General features: G+C 45.6%; 2 protein-coding genes across 2 annotated transcripts in view; one reads left to right on the top strand and one right to left on the bottom strand.

Annotated features, from left to right (window-relative positions):
* Nid2 (nidogen 2) overlaps positions 1-11,505 on the top strand; it is a 60,799-nt gene extending 49,294 nt beyond the window's left edge. The window contains exons 14-21 of the mRNA XM_036199007.1: positions 1,919-2,140; positions 2,682-2,851; positions 4,898-5,027; positions 5,700-5,871; positions 8,114-8,271; positions 9,524-9,647; positions 10,646-10,758; positions 10,875-11,505. Coding sequence (XP_036054900.1) covers positions 1,919-2,140; positions 2,682-2,851; positions 4,898-5,027; positions 5,700-5,871; positions 8,114-8,271; positions 9,524-9,647; positions 10,646-10,758; positions 10,875-10,885 — 1,100 coding nt within the window. The 3' untranslated portion in view covers positions 10,886-11,505. The remainder of the gene's footprint in view (positions 1-1,918; positions 2,141-2,681; positions 2,852-4,897; positions 5,028-5,699; positions 5,872-8,113; positions 8,272-9,523; positions 9,648-10,645; positions 10,759-10,874) is intronic.
* Positions 11,506-11,634: 129 nt separating this feature from the next.
* Positions 11,635-24,746, bottom strand: Rtraf (RNA transcription, translation and transport factor). The gene is made up of 8 exons (XM_036199009.1): positions 24,573-24,746; positions 23,467-23,591; positions 20,503-20,602; positions 17,158-17,244; positions 16,311-16,399; positions 14,196-14,264; positions 12,101-12,149; positions 11,635-11,961 (listed from the first exon to the last, which is right to left on the bottom strand). Exons 1-8 carry the CDS (start codon positions 24,631-24,633, stop codon positions 11,807-11,809), a joined length of 735 nt encoding a protein of 244 aa, XP_036054902.1. The 5' UTR covers positions 24,634-24,746; the 3' UTR covers positions 11,635-11,806.
* Positions 24,747-25,479: the final 733 nt, after the last annotated feature.

Raw genomic sequence — 25,479 nt, 5'->3', positions numbered from 1 at the left:
AGAGTCGCTCTTGAGGGTGTTCAGTGTAGAGTGGGCATGTTGGTGGCTTCCCCCAGCACATCCCACTGTGAAGGAGGGAACAGTAGCCCCCTCTCCTGGTCCTGGGACACTTTGGGCTGAGCAGATCAGTCTTGTCTTTGTCTCCTTTACTTCCTATGGGTCTTGAGCTATAGCAGCCTGAGGGGGCAGCCACTTCCCAAGATGGGAGTCTTGAGTGGGCTTGCTGAGCTTGACACTGGGGACTTTATTGGCGTCTCCCCACCTTCTCAGTGGACTGGTTCCCCTGCAGCTTTGCTCTTTGAAGTGTCTGGAGGGTTTTGAGCAGAAGAATAGACTCAGTTGCCCTGGGTTTAAATGCACCTCTGTGGCTGCTGGCTAAGTGTAATTGGTTTGGTGGCGTGAAAGTATGGGGAGATGGGAACGGGAAAGCCAGCCAAAAGGCTGTTGCCGTATTCCCAGTGTGAGATGATGCCCTGCCCTGGGTTTAAATGTGCCACTGTGGCTGCTGGCTGAGTATTTGGTGGGGGGAAGGTGGGAACAGGAAAGCCAGCCAGAAGGCTGTTGCCGTGATCCCAGGGTCAAATGTCTGTGTCCAGGGCGACACACACACATGGGAAAAGTGGCAAGAAGTCAAGATAGTCTGAATGGGGGTTTTGTTGTTGTTGGGGATTTTTTTTTTGAGACAGGATTTCACTATGTAGCCCTGCCTGGTCTTGAACTCATGGAGATTCCCCTGCCTCCGTGTGCTGGGCGCTGGGATTAAACTCACGCACCACTGTGTCCACCTCTAGTCAGAATGATTTTGGAGGTGAGACTTTTTACTTGAGATGTGAGGTGTGAGAGAAAGAGGTAATCCAGGTGATTGAGTCTGAGCAATGGGAAATGCAGATGCTGCTTAATGGAACTAAAAGGCGCGAGGGGCCAGTTTGGGAAAAAGCAGGAGCCCAGCGTTTCCTTTTGTGCTGAGAGTTCGTGGTGCATCCAGATGGAGATAGCAAGGAGATAACTGTGATTCTGCAGACCATAGGCTTTGAGTTGCAGGAAGTAAGACCGAACCAGAAATGCCTTTAGTTATTCCCTGAGGGTAATCCAATCTCAATGAGCAAGTGATTTCAACAAGTGGTGCTTTGTAGATACAACCACATGTGTAGAGCAGAACCTCCGTGGCCCCAGGTCAGCAGCCTAGCAGGAACTGGCATAGGTCAGAAGCCAGCAGGGCTTTCTTTAATCATGGTGTGAACCAGGAGTTCGTGGATAGGAGGAGGATTGGGGGTGTGGGGTACAGGACAGCATTGTGGCAGAAAGCTAGAGCGTGGAGGAAAGAGTCCCAGCAACGGGAGGGCCGAGATTTCCCGAAACTGGGTAGTCCAAGAATGAGTTTCACGTTGCTCGGGGGCACCTCTGCTGTGCTGTCTACACTATCATGTCACTCTTGCTCCAGGTGACTTTCCAGTGAAACAGGACTACATGTAGCACAGCATGGTCTTCTAGGACACGTAGGCCAGCCTGGAGATGGATCTTGTAGCAACAGGTCCAAGAACTTGAAACAAGTGGGAAAGAATCATTGTTTCTAAGCATCACATGCATCATTGAGCCCTCAGAGAGTCTGTGCAGTATTCTGTTACCCGTCGTCAGAGGACCCCGGGCACAGGCCGGATGTCCATGTGCATCTCCCCTGGCCCGAGTGAGGTATATTGATGAGCTTGTCTCCTTTGTTCTTTTCTGGTGTGGCTGGGCCTCCATGGCAGGTCCTCTTGGCCTTGGCAGACAGGAGCATCAAGGAACATCAGGGTGATTTCTTTTCTGCGTTTCCACAGAGAACTTCTGAGAACACATGTGCTTTCCTGGCTCGGTGTCCAAGGGTGTGTCCATCAGGGGTTGGGCCTGGACCTGTACTGATCTTGTTTCCCCATTGTAGAACCCACCCAGAGGCCTCGGACTGTCTGTGAGCGCTGGAGGGAAAGTCTGCTGGAGCACTATGGGGGCACACCCAGGGATGACCAGTATGTCCCCCAGTGTGACGACCTGGGCCACTTCATACCACTGCAGTGTCATGGGAAGAGTGACTTCTGTTGGTGTGTGGACAAGGATGGCAGAGAGCTGCAGGGCACACGCTCGCAGCCAGGCACCAGGCCTGCATGTAAGCCTGGGACTGCCTCGGCTCCCCTCTGTGCCATTGAGGGTTTTTGGTCTTGGTTCAGCTTCCCAAGGTGGGCAGGGTGGGGAGGAAACGGGTTACCAAGTCTGATGAGTGACGTCACCTCATTGATAGGCTGGGTTTTCGTCACAATGACTCAAGATCACAGTCTGGACTTAATGTTAGCTTTGCCACCAGCAGTTTCTACTGTAAGAACAGCTGATCTCAGACCAGCATGTGATTATTCTGCCTCCCCAACCCTGGGTGAAAGGGGGCAGTGCCGCCCCGGGGCCCCAGGAAGCCTTTGGCCCTCCAGAAATGACAACAGAATCCCTCCACTTTGTTTGGAGACTAGTATTTTTTGTTGTCTTTATGTCCTGAGTACTCTCAGCAATTTAAATGATTAATCTTTGGAAAAACCCTTAGAAACCAGAGTTTCTTTGAAGAATATCTGCCCTGTGGAAGAAGCTGGATAGTTTTGGAGGTTCGTGTGCAAAAAGTAACTTTTCTTTCCCTCCCCACCTGTCCTTGTTTCCACAAACAGGTGTCCCCACCGTCGCTCCGCCTATAGTCCGGCCCACACCCCGCCCTGATGTGACCCCTCCATCTGTGGGCACCTTCCTGCTCTATGCCCAGGGCCAGCAGATTGGCCACTTGCCTCTCAATGGCAGCAGGCTCCAGAAGGATGCAGCCAAGACTCTGCTGTCACTGCATGTAAACCGGATTTCTCCCTAGGGCTGGGCTGCATGAGGAGGATGGGGCTTGGGATGAGGGTGGGCTTGCATGCTGGCTTGATGGGGTATGGAAGAGCTGTGCTTTGTGGTTTTCAGAAGGCCTCTGCCTGCTGCCACAGGGTGGGGAGTTCTGGAGTGCTTCTGGGCTGCAGTCTGCTCGATGGGGTTCAGTTGCTGGGAGTCATGTCTGACCCATTCCAGCTGCTCTGTCCTGGGGGCTCATGGAAGTTCCGATAGACAGCAAGGAACTTCAGGGTTGTCAGGTGTTTGTGGGAAGATCATTGTTAACTCAAGTTCCTGGGGGGTTCTGTTCAGTTTGTAGACATCTTGGAGGTGATCTCCGTGGTCATTTGAGGGTGGCAGGCCTCCCAGACTTCTCGTCAACCTGTCCCTTTCGATTTGGTTATGTCACTTGGATGCACGTCTTTTCTAGCCTTCCTCCTTGTCCCCAGTTGCTTTGGGGAGTGTGTGCTGCTGTTGCAGCCCCCTGAGGACGAGCTTACTTCTTGAGCTAGAATGGCACCTCCTTGTGGAAGGAGGGGTTTCTTCTCCAAAGTGCGGAGAAGAGAGAGGCATTGATGTCTACCGTGGAAACTGGTCTGACCCTCTTTCTTCACGGTACACTGAGCAGACTGTTCATCCAGGCAGCGTTCTCTATATTTACTTCTGTTAATAAACTACTGTTTGATTCCAAGAAAGCTTAAAAGCAGCCAGTGTTTGTTAAAAAAAGATTGTCTTTTTCTCCTTTTTAAGATTCAAGGCTCCATCCCCAGTCTCGCTCTATAAGAGTGTGCCGCTTTATAAGTTTCCTCTTGCTAACTAAATTGTATTCTAGCCACACCAGATGGCTTGATTGCATTTCTGAACATGTCTAATGGGCAGGGTGAAGATGGTTGTAATGGAACTGAAGGAGAAAGGAGACTTGAATTACAGGCACACTTTAGGGAAATTTACCTAAAATGGGACCTTCATACCAAGAAACTTAGTTTATGAATCCCATGAGTCCCTTGGGCTCATTGCTGCCTGTATGAATGTGTACTCTTGCCTCAGATAGAGGGCCTTTTAATTTTGATTTTCAAATAAAAGTACTGAGACCTTAGATTCCCCCCATATAAATGCCAGCTTTTCTGCAGGAGCCAAATTCTGCTTCATACAGTGTCTCCTGGTGATGACCGCTTCAGGCACAAAGTGAGCCAAGCCCCAGGAGGCTTTGCTAGGCAAGGCAGGGACTGGTGTGGCCTATGCTGCTTCTCACGTCTGCTGGGGGTTCTCACGTCTGCTGGGGGTGTCTGCTGGGGGTTCTCACAGCAGGAGTCTGGGTTAGAAATGGAAAGAAGCCAGTCCTGTGTGGAGCTCGAACAGGAACATCCCAGATTTGGGGTTTTCAGTAAGACTCAGCAGGAAGGAAGGGGAGAGAGGACACTGGCCCAGGGCCGGGTGACCACAGCTGTCAAACTGTTAGATTACAGGCTTTCTTCTATGCCACCCAGCTGAATGCTTGTGTTAAAGGCAGGGATGTTTGCTCCCCAGGTAGGGGAGGATTTCAGTCTATTCACACAGGAGGGGAAATTGTGTTGGCATGCGTTGTCGGGTTTTAGAAAGACTCTTTGAGAATGCCCACAACACTTGGAAGCATTCATCTCTTTGCACCATTAAGTATTAAGGACTTACTTGGAGGAGATGATCCTCTCATCAGCGAAAGGGCTGATTTTCCTCCTGACCGACTGTTTTTACAGCCAGTGGTAATAGTGCTGGAGGACCTTGCGGTATGGTTGGTGCCATTTGGATTCTTTATAAATGTTCTACTGTTTGAAGTGTTGGAGGAGACAAAAGCATAGAGGTTATGTGGCTGAGCCTGGCTTTGACCTTAGGGAGGAGTGACTACCTACCTGTCTAACCACTGGGCACCACAGCCCTGCAGCACCACAGTAAGCTTGCTCGCAGTAGCACTGTAGAGCCATGAACTAGTTAGTATTGGGGATTCAAAGAATCCTAATTCTTCTGACTCCATGATTGGTTCTCGAAGGGTTCCATCGTTGTGGGGATTGACTATGACTGCCAGGAGAGGATGGTCTACTGGACAGATGTGGCTGGGCGGACCATCAGCCGTGCCAGCTTGGAAGCAGGAGCAGAACCCGAGACCATCATAACCTCAGGTCAGCAGCTTCATTCCGTGGACACTTGGCAGTACATCTTATTGTACGTCACTGGCCTGTTTAATCCTGGTCTCTCCTGTTTTTTCTAAAGGGGAAGTTTAAGCACTGTGCAAATTACTTTTGAGCTGTACAGGCCTTGCCCCTCTGTAAACAAACACGTTTATACCTGGAGAAACAGAAAGGTGATTCTAGGATGAGACAAACTGTCCCTCAAAAGAAGTGGGTCACATTAAGAATTCAGGGTGCAGGGGCTGGAGAGATGGCTCAGAGGTTAAGAGCACTGTTTACTCTTCCAAAGGTCCTGAGTTCAATTCCCAGCAACCACATGGTGGCTCACAACTATCTGTAATGAGATCTGGTGCCTTCTTCTGGCCTGCAGAGATATGTGCAGACAGAACACTGTATACATAATAAGTAAATCTTTAAAAAAAAAGAATTCAGGGTCTGGTAGTTTTATATTGCCTGTCACTACCACCGTGGTTGTGAGAGGCCACCAGAGTGGTGAGGTCTAGTACAGACTAGATGCAGTTGAAAGGTAACAGAGGTGAACTCCTGTTAGCCTTGGTTCTGGGTACTTAAAGGATCTTTTCTGCTTTGGGTTCTGTAAGCTGTTTGGGTAGGGTTCCTAAGTTCACCTTTCACACAGATGCTCTGTCCTGCCTTTATCTCCAGGTCTGATAAGCCCGGAAGGACTTGCCATTGACCATGTCCGTCGAACAATGTACTGGACAGACAGTGGCCTGGATAAGATAGAGCGAGCAGGCCTGGATGGCTCGGAGCGGAAGGTCCTCTTTCACACAGATCTGGTGAATCCACGAGCCATCACTGTGGATCCCATCCGAGGGTGAGCTGGCTTCCTTTGTTCTCCCAGTTTATCTGGAGATCTGTTTTGGAGCCTCTGGTTATTATATATGGCACGGGAAGGTCCAGACCAGAATAAAAACTCAAATACACGAATTTACCAGAGAATATGTTGAGTCAAGGCACTGCTAGGTATCAGGCATCTTTGTAGGCAGAAGCAGGCTCTTTTTTTATTTTTGGTTTTGTTACACAGATAGGGTTTCTTGGTGTAACAGTCCTGGCTGTCATGGAACTCACCATGTAGCCCAGGCTGGCCTTGAACTCGAGATCCTCCCGCCTCTGCCTCCCAAATGCTGGGATTAAAGGTGTGCGGTCTTGTTTTTTAAGGAGCTTGCATTGTATGAAGCAGGAAGTAAGATGACACCCAAGTGAGAGTGTTAGCTTGGGGTGTGATGTGTTGTGCAGGCTCTGGGAACTGCCTGGATCAGGTGGTCACGGGCCAGGACCTTGGGAAGTGGTGGGTACACAGGAGAAGGAAATGGCTTCCTTCAGCAGTACCTCGAGAAAGCCTCGTTAGAGCCACAACAGCGCTTTTCTTCCAGGATGGGGAGTGTGCAGACTCCAGATAAAAATGTTCCTTCTCTGTGACAGCTACTAAGGCTGTTACCTGCAGCATACAGGCCTGGGCAGGGGTCCCTGGGACTAGTGAGATGCTGCGCCCACCGAACAATTACAGAGAAGCCCTTTAAGGCAGGGAAGAAAGCCTCAAAGGTGGTTTGGACTTTAAGTCCTGCACGCGAAGGCTCCTTATCTGCAGGACTAAATAACTCCTAGGCTCCTTTTGATAGTCCTTGGTGCTTAGTCTGAAAGGGCAAGAACTGAACAATGGTGCCTTGTTCAGTCATTACGCTCCAGGATTTAGATTCTAGAGGAGAATGTCAAAAGCAGCTGCCTTGACCCCAGGGTAAGTGCCATACATGTAACTAAATCCAAGTCCTCATAGCTTCTTGGAGGCTTAGCTGGTTATCTCCAGTGATGCCGCTCACTGTTTGGATCTCTGGCTCTTACTGCTGCCCATAAGGAGGACATTCACAGCAGAGGAGACTCACATTTCTCTCCCTTTGCTGTGGTTCTCTGGGTTCAACTGACAAGTATCTATACATACATGGAAGTTTCAGTACCTCTGCTCTGTTTGCAGATTTTAACAAGATACTGTTCTCTACATATTGTGTGTTAGGTCAGTGTCTCTGTCCTGGTAACCAGGTGTAGGACAACGAAGGGTCCCCTTTAACTCGGGCATTTTTCCCAAGAAACTCTTCCTCTGTTCTTGAATCCCACCCAATTCTTTATAACAGTTCCCATAATTCCTACCATGAGAGTTTCCCTAACAAATACATTTCTTTGGATTGTAGGTCCAAGATCCAGTTCAAGATTTTAACAAATTAAGGGTTCCTGGGTAACTGCCATCAGGTGTCTTGAGAGGCAAGGCTCTAGACAGTTAATGACTCCCCACACAGTTGCACTTGTTAGAAGGCCTCGCCAGCCCAAGACAACATTTATTAACTGTAAAATATCTGGGTGGGTCGGGCGGTGGTGGTGCACGCCTTTAATCCCAGCACTCGGGAGGCAGAGCCAGGCGGATCTCTGTGAGTTCCAGGCTAGTCTGGGCTACCAAGTGAGTTCCAGGAAAGGTACAAAGCTACACAGAGAAACCCTGTCTAGAAAACCCCCCCCCAAAAAAAAATAAATAAAAAAATAAAAATCTGGGTGGGGCTACACAAGTGTGTTGGTAATGTCAAGAAGCTGCAGCCGAGGTACAGGCCAGGCTGCCATGATCAAGGCTTGGCTGAGAAAGTCCTCTCGTAAGTTCCCACGTGGGCCACTAGCAGACTTATGCCTCTGCCAGCTGTTGGGCACATGGATCTCTTCATAGGGTAGCTTGCAGTATAGAATCTAGCTTCCCCTGTGGAGCAAGAAAAGGCACCTAACAAAAGCCAGTTTTAAAAAACTAATAGTGAAATGATAATCTGAATTCTACCATACTGTTCACCGGGAGCAAGACACCAACCTCAGATAAGGAGATTAAGGCTGTGAGTACCAGGAGGTGGCAATCAGTGGTGCCCAGTGTGGCTGCTGCGTACCCTAAGCTGCTTGGCTGACCTTTTGGGGGGTTTGTGTGTGTGGTGGGGTACTGGAGATTTTAGTCTAGGGGTTTGTCCAGGCTAAGCTATACCAACCCCTGCACAACCTGTTCATAACAGTCTTAATTTAACATTTATCCACAGCAACTTGTACTGGACAGACTGGAATAGAGAAGCTCCTAAAATTGAAACATCATCTTTAGATGGAGAAAACAGGAAAATTCTGATCAATAAAGATATTGGGTTACCCAATGGGTTAACCTTTGACCCCTTCTCCAAACTGCTGTGCTGGGCAGATGCAGGTAATACTGGTGACATGGAGAACAATGGTCTTCCTTACAGCGGTGTGAGCGCTATGGGGGTTCACCCATCTTTTAGATCTGTTGGGTTAAATTTCTATCAGTGCAGAGCATGCTTAGCAGATCTGTAAGCTTTAAAAGAACATTTTGCAGTGATTCTTTTTTTTTTTAATTTGAGGACCAAACCCAGGGCCTTGCGCTTGCTAGGCAAGCACTCTACCACTGAGCTTAATCCCCACTTTGCAGTGATTCTTACAGTGAGTTATCTAGGGTTCAAAGGGGAGCCTGACTGCAGCATGTCTCTCCTGCCCCCTGCCCCTGCCCCTGCCGTGAACCGTTGGAAAACTAAGTTTGAAGAAGTATTAGTTGCTGTTGACACTTGGACGAACTGAGGTTGGTTGGTCTACCTTCTGGGCCATTCTTATAGCTTAACTCTTAAGATTTTATCACTTTGTGTGTTATAATCCTTTGCCAAGTGCTGTGAGAACAGCCTCCTTCAGGAATGCATTAACACCAGGGTTATCTATTTGTGGTTTACTGTGCATTACTAGAAAAAATCGAAGACACTGTATACCTTATTCTACTAAAGAAAGTTCTTGAGTTTACTGAACATGCAGCTGGGTGATTTTAAAATCCAGTTATCTGAACGTTGTGTTTTTTAAAAGTATATGGAATTTAGACATCTTAAGAAATCTGGAACATGAAAATTCTTGAATTCTTTTTTTTTTTCCTCAAAAATTCAAAGTGTAAAAATGCCCACTACCAGCCGGGCGTTGGTGGCACATGCCTTTAATCCTAGCACTTGGGAAGCAGAGGCAGGTGGACCTCTGTGAGTTCGAGGCCAGCCTGGTCTACAAAGTGAGTTCCAGGAAAGGTGCAAAGCTACAGAGAAATCCTGTCTCGAAAGACAAAAACAAAAACAAAAACCACTACTATGCTCGTTCTCTTATATGTAGATGTTTTCAACTTATAAACGTAGGCTTAAAATTATAAAAATGCTGATCTTTGCTCCCCCTTGGGAAGAAACTGCAAGATTTCGACAGATAACATTGTTCCTTCCATAAAAGGATTTAAGTTTGAATATCTACTCATAGCTAGAGTTCTGCTACACCAGGTGGAGAGGAGTCAAGCGGCAAGGTTTATAGCTGCTACTGTGGACTGTGGTGGGAATAAGACGCCCCATTTTTAAATTCTGCCTCTATTCCCCTTGAAGACCTCACTGGCACCTCACTCTCACCCTTGGATATCTTAAAAGGAACCAAGAAACTGGAGTGTGCACTACCTGACGGGACCGGACGCCGGGTCGTCCAGAGCCATCTCAATTACCCCTTCAGCATCATCAGCTACGCAGATCACTTCTACCACACAGATTGGCGGAGGTGAGCCCCACTCTGGAGCAGCCCACAGGGGCAGCGGGTTCTGGGGAGCACGCTGTTTTACCGGCCAACGACTAGTTAGGAAGCCCTGTTTGGCTGTCTGTCTGTCTGTCCAGGGTTGTCTCTGAAGTCATCTTTCCCCTCACCCTGAAGTTAGTTAACTGGTGTTGCTTTGGGCAGCACGTAAGTTGAAGACACTTGGTGATATACTGCTTAAAAATAAAGAATGAGTACTTTTTTTTTTGGAGCTGAGGATCGAACCCAGGGCCTTGTGCTTGCTAAGTGCTCTACCACTGAGCTAAATCCCAACCCCGAGAATGAGCACTTTTAAGTGATATAAAGTTTAAATTTTACTTTTTAAAAAGTCACATCAACAAGCTGGGCGTGGTGGCACACGCCTTTAATCCCAGCACTTGGGAGGCAGAGAAGGTGGATCTCTGAGTCTGAGACCAGCGTGGTCCAGAGTGAGTTCCAGGCCAGCCAGGACTGTTACACAGAGAAACCTTGTCTCAAAAAACCAAAAAAAAAAAAAAAAAAAGAAAAATAACATCAACTGTCTACCTTAAAGACTGAAAAATAGTTTGGCTCTGAGCTTAGATTTTAAAACAAAACAGAGATGCCATGTCTGAGGCCTTTTCTTCTCCTGATTTTCACATGAGATCTAAGTGCCATACTTTAGACCCCCGGGACATAGCCAAAATTGGGAAATGATGTAGCCACTAGCTCTTATGGCTACAAAATGTTAAATAAGATACATTCTGCTTGGTGCCCCAGGGTTTTGACTTACGAGGGCCACGGAGGAAAAAAGAGTCTTGCACTTCCTCCAAGTTCCCAGGTGATCCCGGTGCAGGAGCTTTGTCCAGAATCACTGGTGTTAGACAAATGGAATCAAAACTCTTTTAGCTGGGGGTTTGTTTAATGTGTAAGGAAAACTGCCACCAAACTGTCATCCTGGAACTACCTTGTGCCTGGCTGTCCGTGAGTGCCTCTCCTCTCCCTAGGGACGGTGTCATATCAGTGAATAAAGACAGTGGCCAGTTCACCGATGAGTATCTCCCTGAACAGCGGTCTCACCTCTACGGGATCACTGCAGTCTACCCCTACTGTCCAACAGGTCAGTCCGTCAGTGCACGACATGACGCCCAGGAGAAGGGCTGTGGCGTTAGCTGCTTTCCTTCCTGTGTGGTTTAACTAATGAAATATCTGCTGCTGTCCCCTCCTCCCTCACAGGAAGAAAATGAACATAAAACGTATAGGAAGATTTCAAGTTTACAAGAACCTTGACCTAAGAACATTTACTACAAAGGCAGTGAAATTGGAATTGGGCGCTATGAGCTCTGGGCACACAAGATGAGCATTTCCAGTGCAGCGAGACGAAGTCTAGTTTGTGAAGTGTATACCTCAATCATTACTACTGTATTTTTAAAAACAAAGGTTATCAGAAGTTTAAAATAGAATTTTAATCATTGCTTATTAAAGCAACTTTTTGTAAACACTATTTAAAAGACCAAATTCATTCAACAAAGAACCAAATAAGAGTTTTAAGACACTAAATCTGGTTTTTGCCATGGAATCTACCTGATTAGGAAAAGTAAGACACATGACTGGTTATGAAAATGTATTCCTAAAGCCCACTGAGAACCCTATAACAGAGAAGATTATGCTGGTCACGGGGATGACCCAGCCTATTTATACTTCCCAGCAAAAGTCAGTCCTCAGACTTTATTTATATTCAAGGTGCTAGAATGATCCCCTAAGTGCCTCTACAGAAGCATCCCTCAGAAGTATTCCATGTAAAATACCAAAGATGTAGCAGTTCTTAAATTTTCTATGTAACGCCAATAAAATATTTTACAGCTTTCTTGTGGTCTAAAGATCTGTATTGTCTCCTCGACCAAGTTATGGGTTGCGATGAATCTCTAACCTAAAGGAGGATGCACAGTAATTATAGAAACAGGATACATTACTTCAAAACAAAGCAAAACAAAAGACTTTTACTTTCCCAACTTTATTAAAGAAAAAAGCCATGGTGGTAATCTCTAGAACACGGCCAATCTCCTGGGATTCCTCCCTTGAAAATGTGACATTTGATTTCTGAACACATGCCAGCGTAGACGGTTTCCATCACACTAAGCAGGCAAGAAGCTGAAGTCCTGACGTGCTCATCTTCCAACCTTCCCCAGTCTGTGATCTGTCTTTGGATCAGCGATGATGGCCTGAACGGCCACTATGGCCTCGTTAATCTTCGTCTGTAGCTCTCTGAGCTCCTCTATGTGCAGCAACCGCAGGATCTGAGCGGCTTCATTAAGAACTGCATCTGTTGTGAGACAAGAACACTACATCCACCTCTCTCCCTCCCTCCCCCTTTATGGTTTCTGTGCTTCCAGCTACCCGCTTATACCTCAGAACAATGCCAAGTCCCTCAAAATAGCTTGACTTAAAGCAAAATAACTTACCTCCTGTGTCAAAGCCAAGAATATGTTTGTCTAAAGCAACAGGTAAGCCCTTTAAGAAAATGACAAAACAAGACTGTTTAGTTAAGAGTCACTTTTCTCATTTGAAACTAAAGAACGCCTGGTTATTCGGTGTAGGGACTGTACAAGTTACCTGTGAAGAACAGGCTTTCCCTGTTACAGCACCAAGGAAAGAGTGCTCTTCAAGCCCACCCAACCTCTTTAACAGGCCTCTAAGAGTCCTTTCTGCAAAGGTACTTAGTGCTGCTCAGGAAGGAGGACTGAGCTAAGCAAGTGCCCTGCAAATTAATTACAGATGACACTACAAAGTATACAAATGTATCTAAAACATACAATTGTCTTCAGTCAGCTTGTTTAACAGATATATGTGTTTAATGTTTTATTGTAAGGAGTTACTTTAATATCATCTTAGTCAAATGGCTTAATTATCTCACTCATCAGCACCTACACCTAGATATTTCAGGGATGATGATACCAAACTACAATAACTTTATAAGAATAAGGGCAGGAAGTCTAGGCTTCCTGCTGATAAAAAGTATCCCAAGTCATTAGCAGTATTTAGTTACTGCTAAATTTCTACCTAATCTACTCCACCTAGACTCCATCTGCTTTACCAGGGCTAATAACTTACATAATGAATGGGAATCAGAACAAAGTGAGTAGACTTGTCCTGAGTGGCTCTGTGTATCATCTGGCCTGCCACAGACCACCAGGGAACAGCTACCCCTGAAATCAACATAGCCCTCAAATATTAGTCAGGAATGTAATCTGAAGTTACAAACTGTATTGCTGAAGATGAAGACAGATTCTCCTTTGCAACAGAGGGAGAGTTCTGGCTCAACATCATTTCACATTGCCTCCAAACCAAAGACATCATTTTGGTGAATGAATGACTATTAAACCAGAACAATCTGCTGCTTGTTCTACAGTGTGGGTGAAATAAGTGATCTTTGATCCAGATTCCAGTGGCTGATTAATACATAATTAAGCTAGTAAGACCGTTTAGTAGAAAGCTGAGTGTCTTTCAGAAGCGCCTCCACTGCCTGCCCTTCACCACTGCAGGACTTGGCTAAAGGGGTCAGAGGACAAAGGGCATTGGAGGACTGGAGAGAGGGAATGGGGTTGGGGCAGGCACAGAGCACTCTCTGGTGTCTGTGTAGTAAGAAGGGACCATTATTGGAACTGCAGCTGCTACTCCTTACCCAAGAACACTCTCTGCATTGTAGCTGTGGGGAGATTTCATTTTTCTTGTTTCCTTTCTTTGAAAGAGGGTCTCCCTATGCAGTCCAGGCTGATTAAATAAATAAACCTCCACACCTGGCATTATCAGGGATTGAATTGGCGGTATAGTTAAAAATATTCCAGTAGCAGCTGGGTGGTGGTAGCGCACACCTTTAATCCCAGCACTCAGGAGGCAGAGCCAGGCGGATCCCTGTGAGTTCGAAGCCAGCCTGGGTTACAGAGTAAGTTACAGGAGGCACAAAGCTACACAGAGAAATCCTGTCTTGAAAACCAAAACAACAAAACAAAATCCAGTAGCATTCTTCAAGGAGGAGGTGGTCATGGCATACTGCAAAAATGAGATAAATTACAAAGACTCAAGTGTGAGGATGGGATCTAGACTTAACAGGACAGTAGTGTCCTGCCTTTCCTACCATGCATCAAAACAATCCAATACATTTCACAAGTCTAAATCCCTCTTCCACTGGGCATATGCCTCCCTTTGCAGACCGTGAATGGATGACTGAGGTTCTCTAGAATGTGGAATGTGGACAGACATGCAATTCCCTGCTCACCTGTCTGAACCTCAGTCACTGAATACACTGAATTTGCTTAAGAGCTGAATTCAATTCACACATAAGTCAGCTATCCTTCCTCCTATTCCAACAGAATGAATCACTAGGCTGGCCTCAAACTCAGAGATCTGCTTGCCTCTGCCTCCCATATGCTAGGATTAAAGGTGTGTGCCACCATGCCTGGACCAGAAAGTGTTCTCTTAAGAAAACAGTAAGTTTGAATGCTCGCAATACCAGCAGGATTTCCATGAGCTGATTTAGAATCTTAGAAACACACGTACCTCTTTTGTTTGATTTGCTTTAGCAACTGCATCCTGTGTTAGACGCTCCTGAACCAAAATGCGAATTGCCTAGGAAACCCCAAAACACCAGACTTACTATTTACCAGAGCACTAATACACAAGCCCACCCCACCCCAATGCTGGACCCAAGCTCTAATGCACCAAGCGGCTGTGGGACGATGCTTTTGTACACTGGTTTAATAACACTGATTAGCCAGTAGCCAGGCAGAAGTATAGGAGGATGAAAAAGCAGACAAGGAGAATTCTGAGAAGAGGAAGGCTGAGTCAGGAGACACCAGCCTGCTATCCAGGGAGCAGCATGTAATGGCACACAGGAAAAGCCACGGAACATGGGGTGACATATAGATTAACAGGAATGGGCTGAGTTTAAGTGTAAGAGCTAGTCAGTAGTTAGCCTGAGCTAATGGCCGAGCAGTTTTCATTAAATAAGCTTCTGTGTGTTTACTTGGGTCTGAGTGGCTGCAGACCAGGTGGGACACAGGAAAACTTACAGCTACCCCAAGCAAGCACTCCACCACTGAACTACATCAGCCCTTAATATGCTGACTTTTATGCTTGGCAAACCTAAGATACCTTCTATATTATCATGACTACTGGAATGCCTAACAAAGATGTATCTAGACCTAGGACTTCACTAAGCTTTTGTTACAGCTACTATATGTACTTAGGGATTTTCAAAGTTTGGCAAAAGTGCCCCAAATACACTGCATTATCTGTTTCTCCTGTCCCTTAGTTTATGACTTAAGCTGATGTGACCACTGTGGGACTGTCCCAAAGAAATCTGCACACTGGACTAAGCAGAGAACAAAACTTTCAAACAGCTAACTTTAACTAACAACAACTTGATGTCTTTGGCATCCAAGCTGGGCTGAGAAAATCCAGTCGGGTTCAATATGAATATTCTATCAAGCTAAGAACACTACTTTCCTTGTTGAAACTGTCCATGTAACCCACATAATTCTAATAAGTAGGATAAATTATAACCCCTCCTGGGTAGAGGGAAGTTTATTCAATTTACTATGAAGAGCTTTATAGTGACTTTCAAAGCTTTTCACTTCCTACAACAGCAGTCCTCAAAGTCTCTAAGTCTACTACTTGTACCCTCCTGCCCCACTCCACTGCATGTTCACAGCAGAAATTTTATGGAATTTTTTTCCTTTCTCAAAAAATGTTCAGGTAGCTGTTTCTTGATGGAGGGATATAAATTGCAGTTTATCTGAAGGGAAAGATGCTGAAGACGACATATTTGTTTCCTACAGATGTGGCATTTCCCCTTCCTCAACAACACACTCAACTCTCATCTGACTGAACAGAGGTGGCTCTCCACCTCTCTTGGATGTTTGTTATCTTCTTCTAGGTCTCGGTTTCTTAATGAAACTTGTTTCTTTTGGTGTGAGGTGCAAGTGTGTACATGTTTGTGTGTACCTGTGCATATGGGTGTGCATGAACATCTGTGGAGATTAAAGGCTGGCAATGGGTGTCTCCCAGTTGCTCTCAACCTTTGTTCAGATTAGCCTTTCTCTCCTAAATTTTTATATATCTGTCAAAAATAAAATTAAGGCAATGATCCATGTGAGATGGCTCACACTGATTTGGCTAGGCTGACTGGCCAGCATGCCACAGGGATCCACTGTCTCAGCCTTCCCAGCAGAGGTTTTCGTGCCTGTCTTTCCACGTGGGTTGAGTTCCAAATCCAGTCCTTAGGCTTATGCACTAAGCACTCTACCAGCTGAGCCAGCTCCACAGCCTCAGTTTTTGTTTTCTTGCTTTTTTTAAAAAGTATTTCTCAGCATGACTGTTAATAGGATTAAGTGAAATTTTATTTCTGCAAAGACAAAACACATTTGTGTGCACATAGTTAATGCTTGGATACCAGCTTATTGCTGGGTAATGTGAAATAGGTAAAATAACGATGTGTGCTCTAGGCCCCACATTCTTCTGAATTTCTATTTATCAGCCCATCATAAACAGGTTAAAAATAAATAGTAATAAGTAATAAATAAATCTTTAAAAATAAATAAATAGCATATGGAAAAGTGGAGATTCTTCTACATATGCAGTTTCTGTCTGTCAAGAATAAAATGGGCAGCTTACCTTAAGCATTACCAAGTAATCATCATGACGCTGAATCTGAAGGAGGTTAGCCAGCGCCATGACACCAGCCTTAAAATCCGGATTATTTACTGTAAAAGATTTAAAGTGAATAAGCAAAAACCTTACAGCTCTGCAAACATCCTAATTACTTATCTGAACACACGAGGTTACAAAAGTACCAGCTTTCTGGACTGACTCATCTCCAGTCTTTCTGCTGCTTTCGAGGAAAGCCACGAAGCCGTGTTCCACATCAACAGTCAGGGAACGAGTGCGAGGTCTCCTTAGCAATCTCGCCAGCCCCATCAAGCCAGTTCATAAATGACTAATTTAACGTTGAGTCTGCCCTGGAGTGGGCTGCAGCGCCCATTACAGACACTTAACTCTTCCCAAAGCTATTAATTTTATAGTTTCCCAATGCTTTTCTGTGCACGCAGCTCTGGAGTGTACAAGCAGCTCATTCACTCTCAAGACTAACTTGTACTTCGGGTCCCAGTGACTCAGTCGATGAAAGCATATTTAACACACCACACTCTAGGTAATTTTTATAATCTTCAGCCTTTAAAAGGGAATTACTAAAGTGCATGTGGGACTTGAAATAATGAAACATTTTGTCACCTGTCACTGGGTTAGGAAGGTGACCGATGACTGGTACTATGAATAAGAAATCAAGACCCCAATTCCCTCATTTTAACATTCGAATCCTCAGTGGTGGGGGTGTGGAGAGAGCACACTGTGGGCGGGAAGGCAGTTAGTGCCCCGTGCCAAGCACTCACTGAGGGACCCCAGCCTGCACTCTACAAGTAGAAAGCACTTACAAACCTGACTGTCACCCGGATCACATACTCACCATCCAGGTTGATCAACGGCTCTGCGTTTTTAGCTGCGTTGTCAGGGTTTTTCCTGCTATCAGGTACTAAGTCCTTGTATTTTTCAGCTATAAAAAACAGGCAACTTAAGACAAAATAATTGCAACTTAATGTTAAAATAAATATTATTTACTGAATTTAGCTAAGCCATTATGACATCCACTCAAAATTATACTTTGCTACATACAAAAAAGTTAAAAAAGGTAAGTAACTTTTTGATTAAGCTGAAGTCTTGCTTACTGGGACACCTGACACAAGTTTCTTCCCATTAATGTTTCTGAGATAAGGGCTGGCCGTGAACTCTGACCTTCCTGCCTCTACCTCCCAAACACATGAATTATAGGAATAAACTTCCCTAAATATATTTCAACATCTAAAGTTTAGGAAATAAAGTCTTTTATACCTTGCTCTTAAATTGGGATAGAAGAACGGAGACACACATACATACACACACACACACACACACACACACACACACACACACACACACGTTACCTAAAATTAAACAGAAGCAGGGAAAGGTGGCAATATACCCACGTCCCCAGTTACAGAGGACAAGTAGGAGGGTCAAAAGTTTCAGGCCTGCCTGAACTACAAATCAAATTCAGCAACACTGTGGGCAACTTGGCAAAAACCTATCTCAAGGGTTTTTTGTTTGTTTGTTTTTTGTTTTGGTTTTTTGAGACAGGGTTTCTCTGTGTAGCTTTGTGCCTTTCCTATAACTCACTCTGTAGCCCAGGCTAGTCTCGGACTCACAAGAGATCTGCCTGCCTCTGCCTGCCTCTGCCTCCCGAGTGCTGGGATCAAAGGTGTGCACCACCACTGCCTGGCTCAAGTTTTAAAAAACGAACATTAGGTAGAAAGTAAAAAAGTTTTCCCCAAGATCTTCCCAATACCTAAAATACTGCTTTCAACCCAAAAATCAAAACCATGTAAAATGTAGTATCATACACAAATTTAAAACATGTCATGGAAATTAAAAATTCTGAAGGCATTTTCTTTTTACTTCAAAAATATTTAAAAGAAGTAACAAAGAAACTTCAGCCAAAAATGGCTTCTCAGATCCTGGTATAAGAAAACTCTTTGTAATGTTATAATTTTCCTAATAATCTAAACTTTAAATCAGATTTTAGTCACTCTGATTGGCATGTGATCGAAAAGGTTTTTAATAATAGCAGGGCACATAAAAAAATTGCAATGATTTCATCGAATGTAAGTTGTTTAAAGTCAAGAACACCAGCGCCTCCTGCTGATGAAAGCCTGCATTGCTGCCTTAGCCAGGTTGGGGTCTTTGCTCCTGCAATGCTGAAACTGAAGATTAAACAAAGCCTGTTGATATTATTTATCTTTTGGCGTCCTTCCTTTTTCCAATATAAAAATATCGTATTTCATACACGAGCTTTTATTGAGACCACACTATTTGAGAAAGGAGTGCATAATCAGTGGCGGGGATACAGCACCAGCCACCAACACTGAAGGCAAGTATAAAATAGAACAAATGCAATGAGAAAAGGCAAGGAGGATGGATAAGAATCCATCTGGAAGCAAAGATCAGCTCTGATAAGGTCCAGGACCCTAGGATACTCTACTGCAAATGACCTCCTGTGGGTCATTATTTACCCCAGGGACTCTTGAGGAATGAGGGACAAGAGGCTTAGTTAGAAAGAGAAAGTAAAGAAACAGAGAGAAAATACAAGATAGACTCGGGTGGGCCTGGATCCTTACCCACCGGCCCAGAACTTTACCCCAAAAGTCTATGTATAACAATGCGGGGGGTGGAGTAAAAGACTGCTACTCACAGTCAAGTGCAGACCCTTACAAATACCTGGTCCCAGGCCCGTGGTCCAATCAACCTCTTAGGCAGTCCTGCTGGGTACAGCCACTGGGAAACCTCCCACACAGCTGCTACCGTCCCAGAGAAGGAAATGGGAAAAACCCTCTAAAGGCTCTAACCATTAACAAGACGGAGGTCACAAGGCTTATAGTCTCATTTATTCCACAATGAAAGAAGCCACGGGGTGGTTTGTATTTTCAAGTCAAACTGAAAGGCTTTTTCGTGAGAACGGTAAAGTGATAATGCTTGAGAAGGTGTAACCAGAGCCGTCTGTAGAAGGAAGCTAGCTGCATTCTAAACACATTCCAGAAAGTTAGTCGGTGAACCGTGCAGCTGGGAACAGAAGGCAGAACCATTGGGACACCAGTTACCACGATCAAAATCAGAAGAACGCGACAAGAAGCTAAAGCTGGGCAACAGCAGCAGGAGCAGAGGTGACGACAGGGGGGGGAAGCTGAACACCAGACAGGCTTCAAAGCCAACTACCGCGGAACGGAAAATGACGGTGCCGTGAAGGAAGCGCAAACTAAAGGACGGAAGTGAAGCAATGAAATAATGAACGACAAAGAGTGTAAGGAGAGGTGGTGCTTTACACCTGCTCTAGTACTCAAAGCTTCCAGCAATAGAGCAATGCAGATACAGCACACCTAGCACAGTACAGACAGGCTGCTGGCCCATGCATATTTACACCACATACTAGACACGAGAATGCTTTTCTCCTGTGAAATGCTTAACAGAGCGAGCCATGGAACATGTGTGTTGCTACTGCCAAGCAGTTTAGGCAAACAAGAGGACCCTTTCGGCAGCCAGTACTCCAAACCCCGTGGGTTCTGAGGCTGGCTAAGGGGCAGACTGTGGAAGTTGGCAAATTAACCACAGTGATGCTTCTTTGTTAAGGTATTCAATTAACCCTTTTCAGGAATCAATTTCTAAATTCTAAAAGAAAAATGTAAGCAAACCAACAGTAAAGCACATTCCACTTCCTATGATAAAAATAAACCAAAAGTAAAATACCAAACAAAGAAGTATTTCCACAACCTTCTTTCTCATATTAAACTACCCACAGCACCAAACTAACCATGGCTGGGGGCCTGGAGAGACGGCTCAGAGGTTAAGAGCACTGACTGCTCTTCCAGAGGCCCTGCGTTCAATTCCCAGCACCCACATGGTGGCTCACATCTATCTGTAATGAGATCTGGTGCTCTCTTCTGTGTATATAATAAATAAATAAATCTTTTTTAAAAAAGAGCTTATTAGACACGGCTGGAGAGGTGGCTCAGCAGGTAAGAGCACTGGCCGAGGACCTGGGTTTGAGTCCCAGCACCCAATGGCAGCTCAAAGCTGCTCAAAACTCTAGTTCCAGGAACTCTGATTTCCTTTTCTGGCCTCCAAAGACACCAAGTATGCTTAGATAGACATACAACTAAAAATAAAAATCTTTTTAAAAGCCCCGCCAGCCCACACCCACACTCACGTTCCCCACAAAACATACCATTATCTCCATATTCAAGTCTAACAGCCAAGCCAAGAAGCCAGTCAATTGCTTCTTGCCGCTCCTGAATCTTGAAAGGACAGTTAACATCTCTAAGATACTGTGAAGGGAAGAACAAAAACATCTATTTCATTATCAGACAGCAACAGAACTACAGAACAGCAGATCTTTAAGCATTTCTTATTACATCGGTATTATTAATATTGTGAGATAGTGCCTTATGCAGCCCAGACTGGCTTGGAACTCCTAACCTGATTCTCTCTCATCCAGCTCCCAGGTCCTGGGATTACAGTGTATATTGCCACATCTATTAGTATTATATCATAATTATGTCATAATTATACAGCTCAGGAGAAGAAAACATTTAAGAGTACCACTTTAAGGAAAACAATGAAATCTCCCCTTTTAAAAAATGCTTGCATTGGGAGATCCCAGGAAGGGCAGCTGGACTCAAGAATAACCTCACTGGACGAGGAACCTGCAGTCTAGAGAAATCTGATATTCACCAGTATCTAAGCTACACAACTTAGATCTGGGACCAGAACCTTAGCTTTGATTCCAGGTCCCAGTGCTTAGGGCAATTAGGTAAAATCATAAAGTCCTTTACAAGAAGGGCAGACAATTCAGTCAGTTATTGGAACTTTAGCTTTCATATATAAATGTCTATACAAATGCTTAACAGAGCAAGCCATGGAACACATGTTAGCTACCACCAAGTGCTTAGGGCAAACCAAAGGACCCTTCAGTCTCTTAGGAGCTGAAAGTCCATCCTAGCAACAGAGTTTTCAGTCAAAACTTCAGGGATAACTTATGAATGGATAATTTTTAGTCACAATTCATTTCTAAACAAAGATTTTATTCCTTTAATAAACCAAATAAGTCTCATTCATAAGATTTGGCCATGATCAAAAAACACTTGTCAGAGCTGGGTGTGGTGGCGCACACCTTTGATCCCAGCACTAGGGAGGCAGAGGCAGGCTTTTCTCTCTGAGTTCGAAGCTAGTCTGGTATAAAAGAGAGTTCCAGGACAGCTGGGGCTATTACACAGAAAAACCATGTCTTGAAAAACCAAAATAAATAAATAAATAAAATAAAATAAAACAACAACAAAGAACTTGTCAATACTAAAGTATTTTAAAAATACAATTTACAACTTAAAATCTAGAGGTTATCACCGACTCGATGTTTTCAAATATGTCTTAACAATGACATTCCTGAGAGCATTTGGGTGACTTATGATTTATCTTAGTCTTAGTCTGGGTCTTTCATACGAGCAGTTGTCTTTAAGTTCTGCATACTTTCCATCATCTGTACCTTTTACGTGAAGGAACAGCCACAGAGATCAAGTGAACAAATGGAAAACACCAGCCTCGTACTTCAAAATCTTAAAAAGCCACTGAAAACTGAAGAAAGTTGAAGGGTAAACAAAAATAAACCAGCAGGAGTGACAGTGGCCATGAGCATGTCGGCCTTGTTATGGTAAACGCTAGTGGGGACAGGCGTCTCAGGCACACCACTCAAGAACAAGAGTAGGAGGGGAAGGTGCCACCGTCATTCCCATTCACTGATGTTATAATCATGTAATTTTTATCAAGTTTTGAAAACAATTCTTTCTGAAAAATATAGCAAAATTAAAATAAATCAATAGGAAACCTAATTCTAGTCACAAAAATATCCACACAGAGCTTTTCAGAACCATTTCTATCAAATACAAGGACATCTATCTGTACATTAGCTGTAAGAATTAACATGTCAGTTTCAAGTTTTCAGGCATGTCAACTACATTCTTTGTTTTTGGGTTGTCTCCCCCCGCCCCCCAAACAGAGTTTCTCTGTGTAGCTTTGGAGTCTGTCTTGGAATTTGCTCTGTAGACCAGGCTGGCCTCGAACTCACAGAGATCCACCTGCCTCTGCCTCCCGAGTGCCGGGACTAAAGGTGTGCACCACCACCACCCAGCCAAAAGGATAGTCTTGTCCGGGAATCGAACCCTGGTCTCCCACGTGATAGGAAGGGATACTCACCACTATACTAACGGGGATGATGACCAATTACATCTTTTAATAAGAGTACTGTGGTGTTTGAATGAGAACGGGCTTCACAGGCTCATATATTTGAATGCTTGGTCCACAGCTGGTGGAACTGTTTGGGAAGGACTAGAGGGATTGGGCGATCTTGTTGGAGGTGGTGTGTCACTGGGGGTGGGCTTTAAGGTTTCAAAAGCCACCCTACCCCACAATTCCCAGGTAGTTGTCTGTCTCCTACTTGAGGAGAAGGATGTGAGCTCTCAGCTACTGCTCCAGTGTCAAGCCTGACTGCCTCTGCCATGTTCCCTGTATGACAGCCATGGACTCATCCTCTGAAACTATAGGCAAGCCCCCAAATAAATGCTTTCTTTTATAAGTTGTCTCAGTCATGGTGTCTCTTTATAGCTAAGACAAGCACTCAAAATTCTACTCTTGCATGCTTCTGTCTACTCTATCTCCAGCTCCAGGAGATCTGATGCACTCTTCCAGTGTCTGTGGACACCCAGCAAATGCACAAACAGGGACACACACGTAAGAGTTAGAGCAGACAACCCTATTAAGGGATGTCGTGCCATTGAGAAAATGATGTTTAAACCAATTCTGAAAGCTTGGTGGGAGGACATACTATAACTTGCTTTAAAAATCAAAAGAGTGGCCCGGCGGTGGTGGTGTTCACCTTTAATCCCAGCACTCGGGAGGCAGAGGCAGGCGGATCTCTGTGAGTTCGAGGCCAGCCTGGTCTACACAGCAAGATCCAGGACAGGCACCAAAACTACACAGAGAATCCCTGTCTGAAACCCACCTCACCCCCAAAAATCAAAAGAGTGAAATTTGAAATCCATGGAATTCGTTTTACTTATACTGATCACTATGATATCTTAAAAGAACACAGAAACTTTCAACTCAACGCCATGCTTCCTCTTACTTCCTGATTCATTACCTTTTCAAAGAACTTGGGCCAATCACTGCTGTGGATGTTTCTCAAGTTACCTCTGTCTTCAATCTTGTAGTGTCTGATTTTCTGGTCTTCAAGCCAAACAATAAAGTTTCTAAATTCGGTTTCATCTGCAACAAAAACATCACACATCAAGACGCTAGACCTAGTGATCCTCGGCGACTTTCCTGCCTGCGAACATTAAGTGAACTGACCCCTCAAGGTCAGTTCACCCCTCAAGAGACATAAGCAGCAGTTCAAAGGTCAGACTCTGGAACCACAGTCACTGCAATGTACTCAAACTCTGGGTGGCCCTCAGAAAACTGGGTACACTTTCTAAGCTTCAGATTCTTCAGATAGAAGACAAGGGGAATAATGGGACTTATTGCATGGGGTTATTTTGAGTATTAAATGAACTAAACATGCATGAAACAGTGTACATTGGTTCCTTCGGAGTGTAAGTGGTTTTGGACAGGTAAACGCTCAGAAGCAAGTCAATAGTGTAAAATAAACAAGAAATAAACGAGTAGAACACCCTGAACGCAAATATTTAAAACTGAAAGTTAGTACAAAGTGTACTGTTACCAGGATGCATTTGCTTCCTGGGAATTCTCCCAAAATACTCGGGAAAGATCCTCATTTTACACGTCAGAGAGCTGAGACTTCAAACCCCAATTTCGGATCTACCACCACCCATCAAGCTTTGAGTCAAAGGCCGAGTACAACACCAGGATAGACCCTGATACGTTTCCGGAGACCAAACGCTGCTACCCGGCTTACAAACTGCCTTCTACCTGTGCGTCCTGTACAGCAGAAGGAGGCCCTGGTCCCCGCCACACTCCCCGACTCCCATTGGCCGGCAGGACTTTAAAACCAAGTGTCTTTTTCTGGACTATCCCACCCCCTGGCAGCCGGCCACTAACTTTGCGCGCCCCGAAGGCCTCCCCGGTCCCCGCCCCCGTCCCGCTGCCCCAGCAGGTGCCCGCCGAGCCGCCCGGGGGCGCCGGGAAGCGTGCGGCGGGCGGCGGCGGGGTAGCGGCTGCCGGGTCGCCGAGTCCGGGTCCGGGCGGACTGGGGAGGCGCCGTCTCCGGGCCCCGCGGCCGCCGCCCACCTTTGCAGTTGAAGCCTTCGGGGTTGTGGTAGTCCAGGGCCGTGAGCTTGCGACGGAACATGGTGGCCGCTGCTCGCGCTGGCCGCCCGGGCCTCCGCCGGGACAGGAGAAGAGAGGTGAGGCGGGCGGCGCAGGCACCGGCGACGCGGCGAGAGGGCGGGGCGGCGCCCGACGCTCCGGACGGGCGGCAGCCGGCGCCAATCGCGGCTTAGGAACGCCCGAGGCCGGCGAGCGCTTACCAATCAGCGCTGCTGCTGAGGAGGCGGGGCCACGTCGGGCACGTCGACGCTCAAATAAACTTTATTGTCAGCTTCCTAGTTGTACAATGGAGCGAAAGCGAGTCTGGAGCCGCGCTTCTTGGGGTTAACTCCTTTTCTTGTCACAGGAGGCAAAACTAAAATTGAAAAACAGACTATCAAGAAACGGTACCTGTAGGCTGTCTGCGATCGGCTATAGCTCTCATTGGCAGAGTTGCTGCTTAACATTTTGAGCGTATTAATTAATTACTCCTCCTTGAACGCTGGTAAAGCAAAGACCGAAAAGAAAGGTCCCTGCAGGAGATCTCTCGGACTAGTTGGAGTGATGCACAGATAACATACAACCCCAGTGTCATATTTCAATTTGTCGCCAACCAGAGTGAAGTCGGAAATCGAGAGCCGGCCTTTTCTTTCCCCAAACTCTCAGTCACTGTCTCCTGTAGGCCACTAACTCCTGCCCGCTCTCCTGTCTCACATCCTTTATATCCCCTCTAGTGCCCGGCTGAGACCTCAGAGCAGGCCCCAGTCACTTTTGCTGACTGTTAATCACCTCACTAGTGTCCTAGAGCCGGTCTTCTCCTGTCTTTTATTCTTTTATGTGCCATGGTGTTTTGCCTGAGCATCATGTTTGTGTGGGTGTCGGATTCCCT

The sequence above is a fragment of the Onychomys torridus genome, chromosome 9 (genome assembly GCF_903995425.1).
Source record: "Onychomys torridus chromosome 9, mOncTor1.1, whole genome shotgun sequence".
NCBI lineage: Eukaryota > Metazoa > Chordata > Mammalia > Rodentia > Cricetidae > Onychomys > Onychomys torridus.
This window is presented reverse-complemented; position numbering and strand designations above follow the sequence as displayed.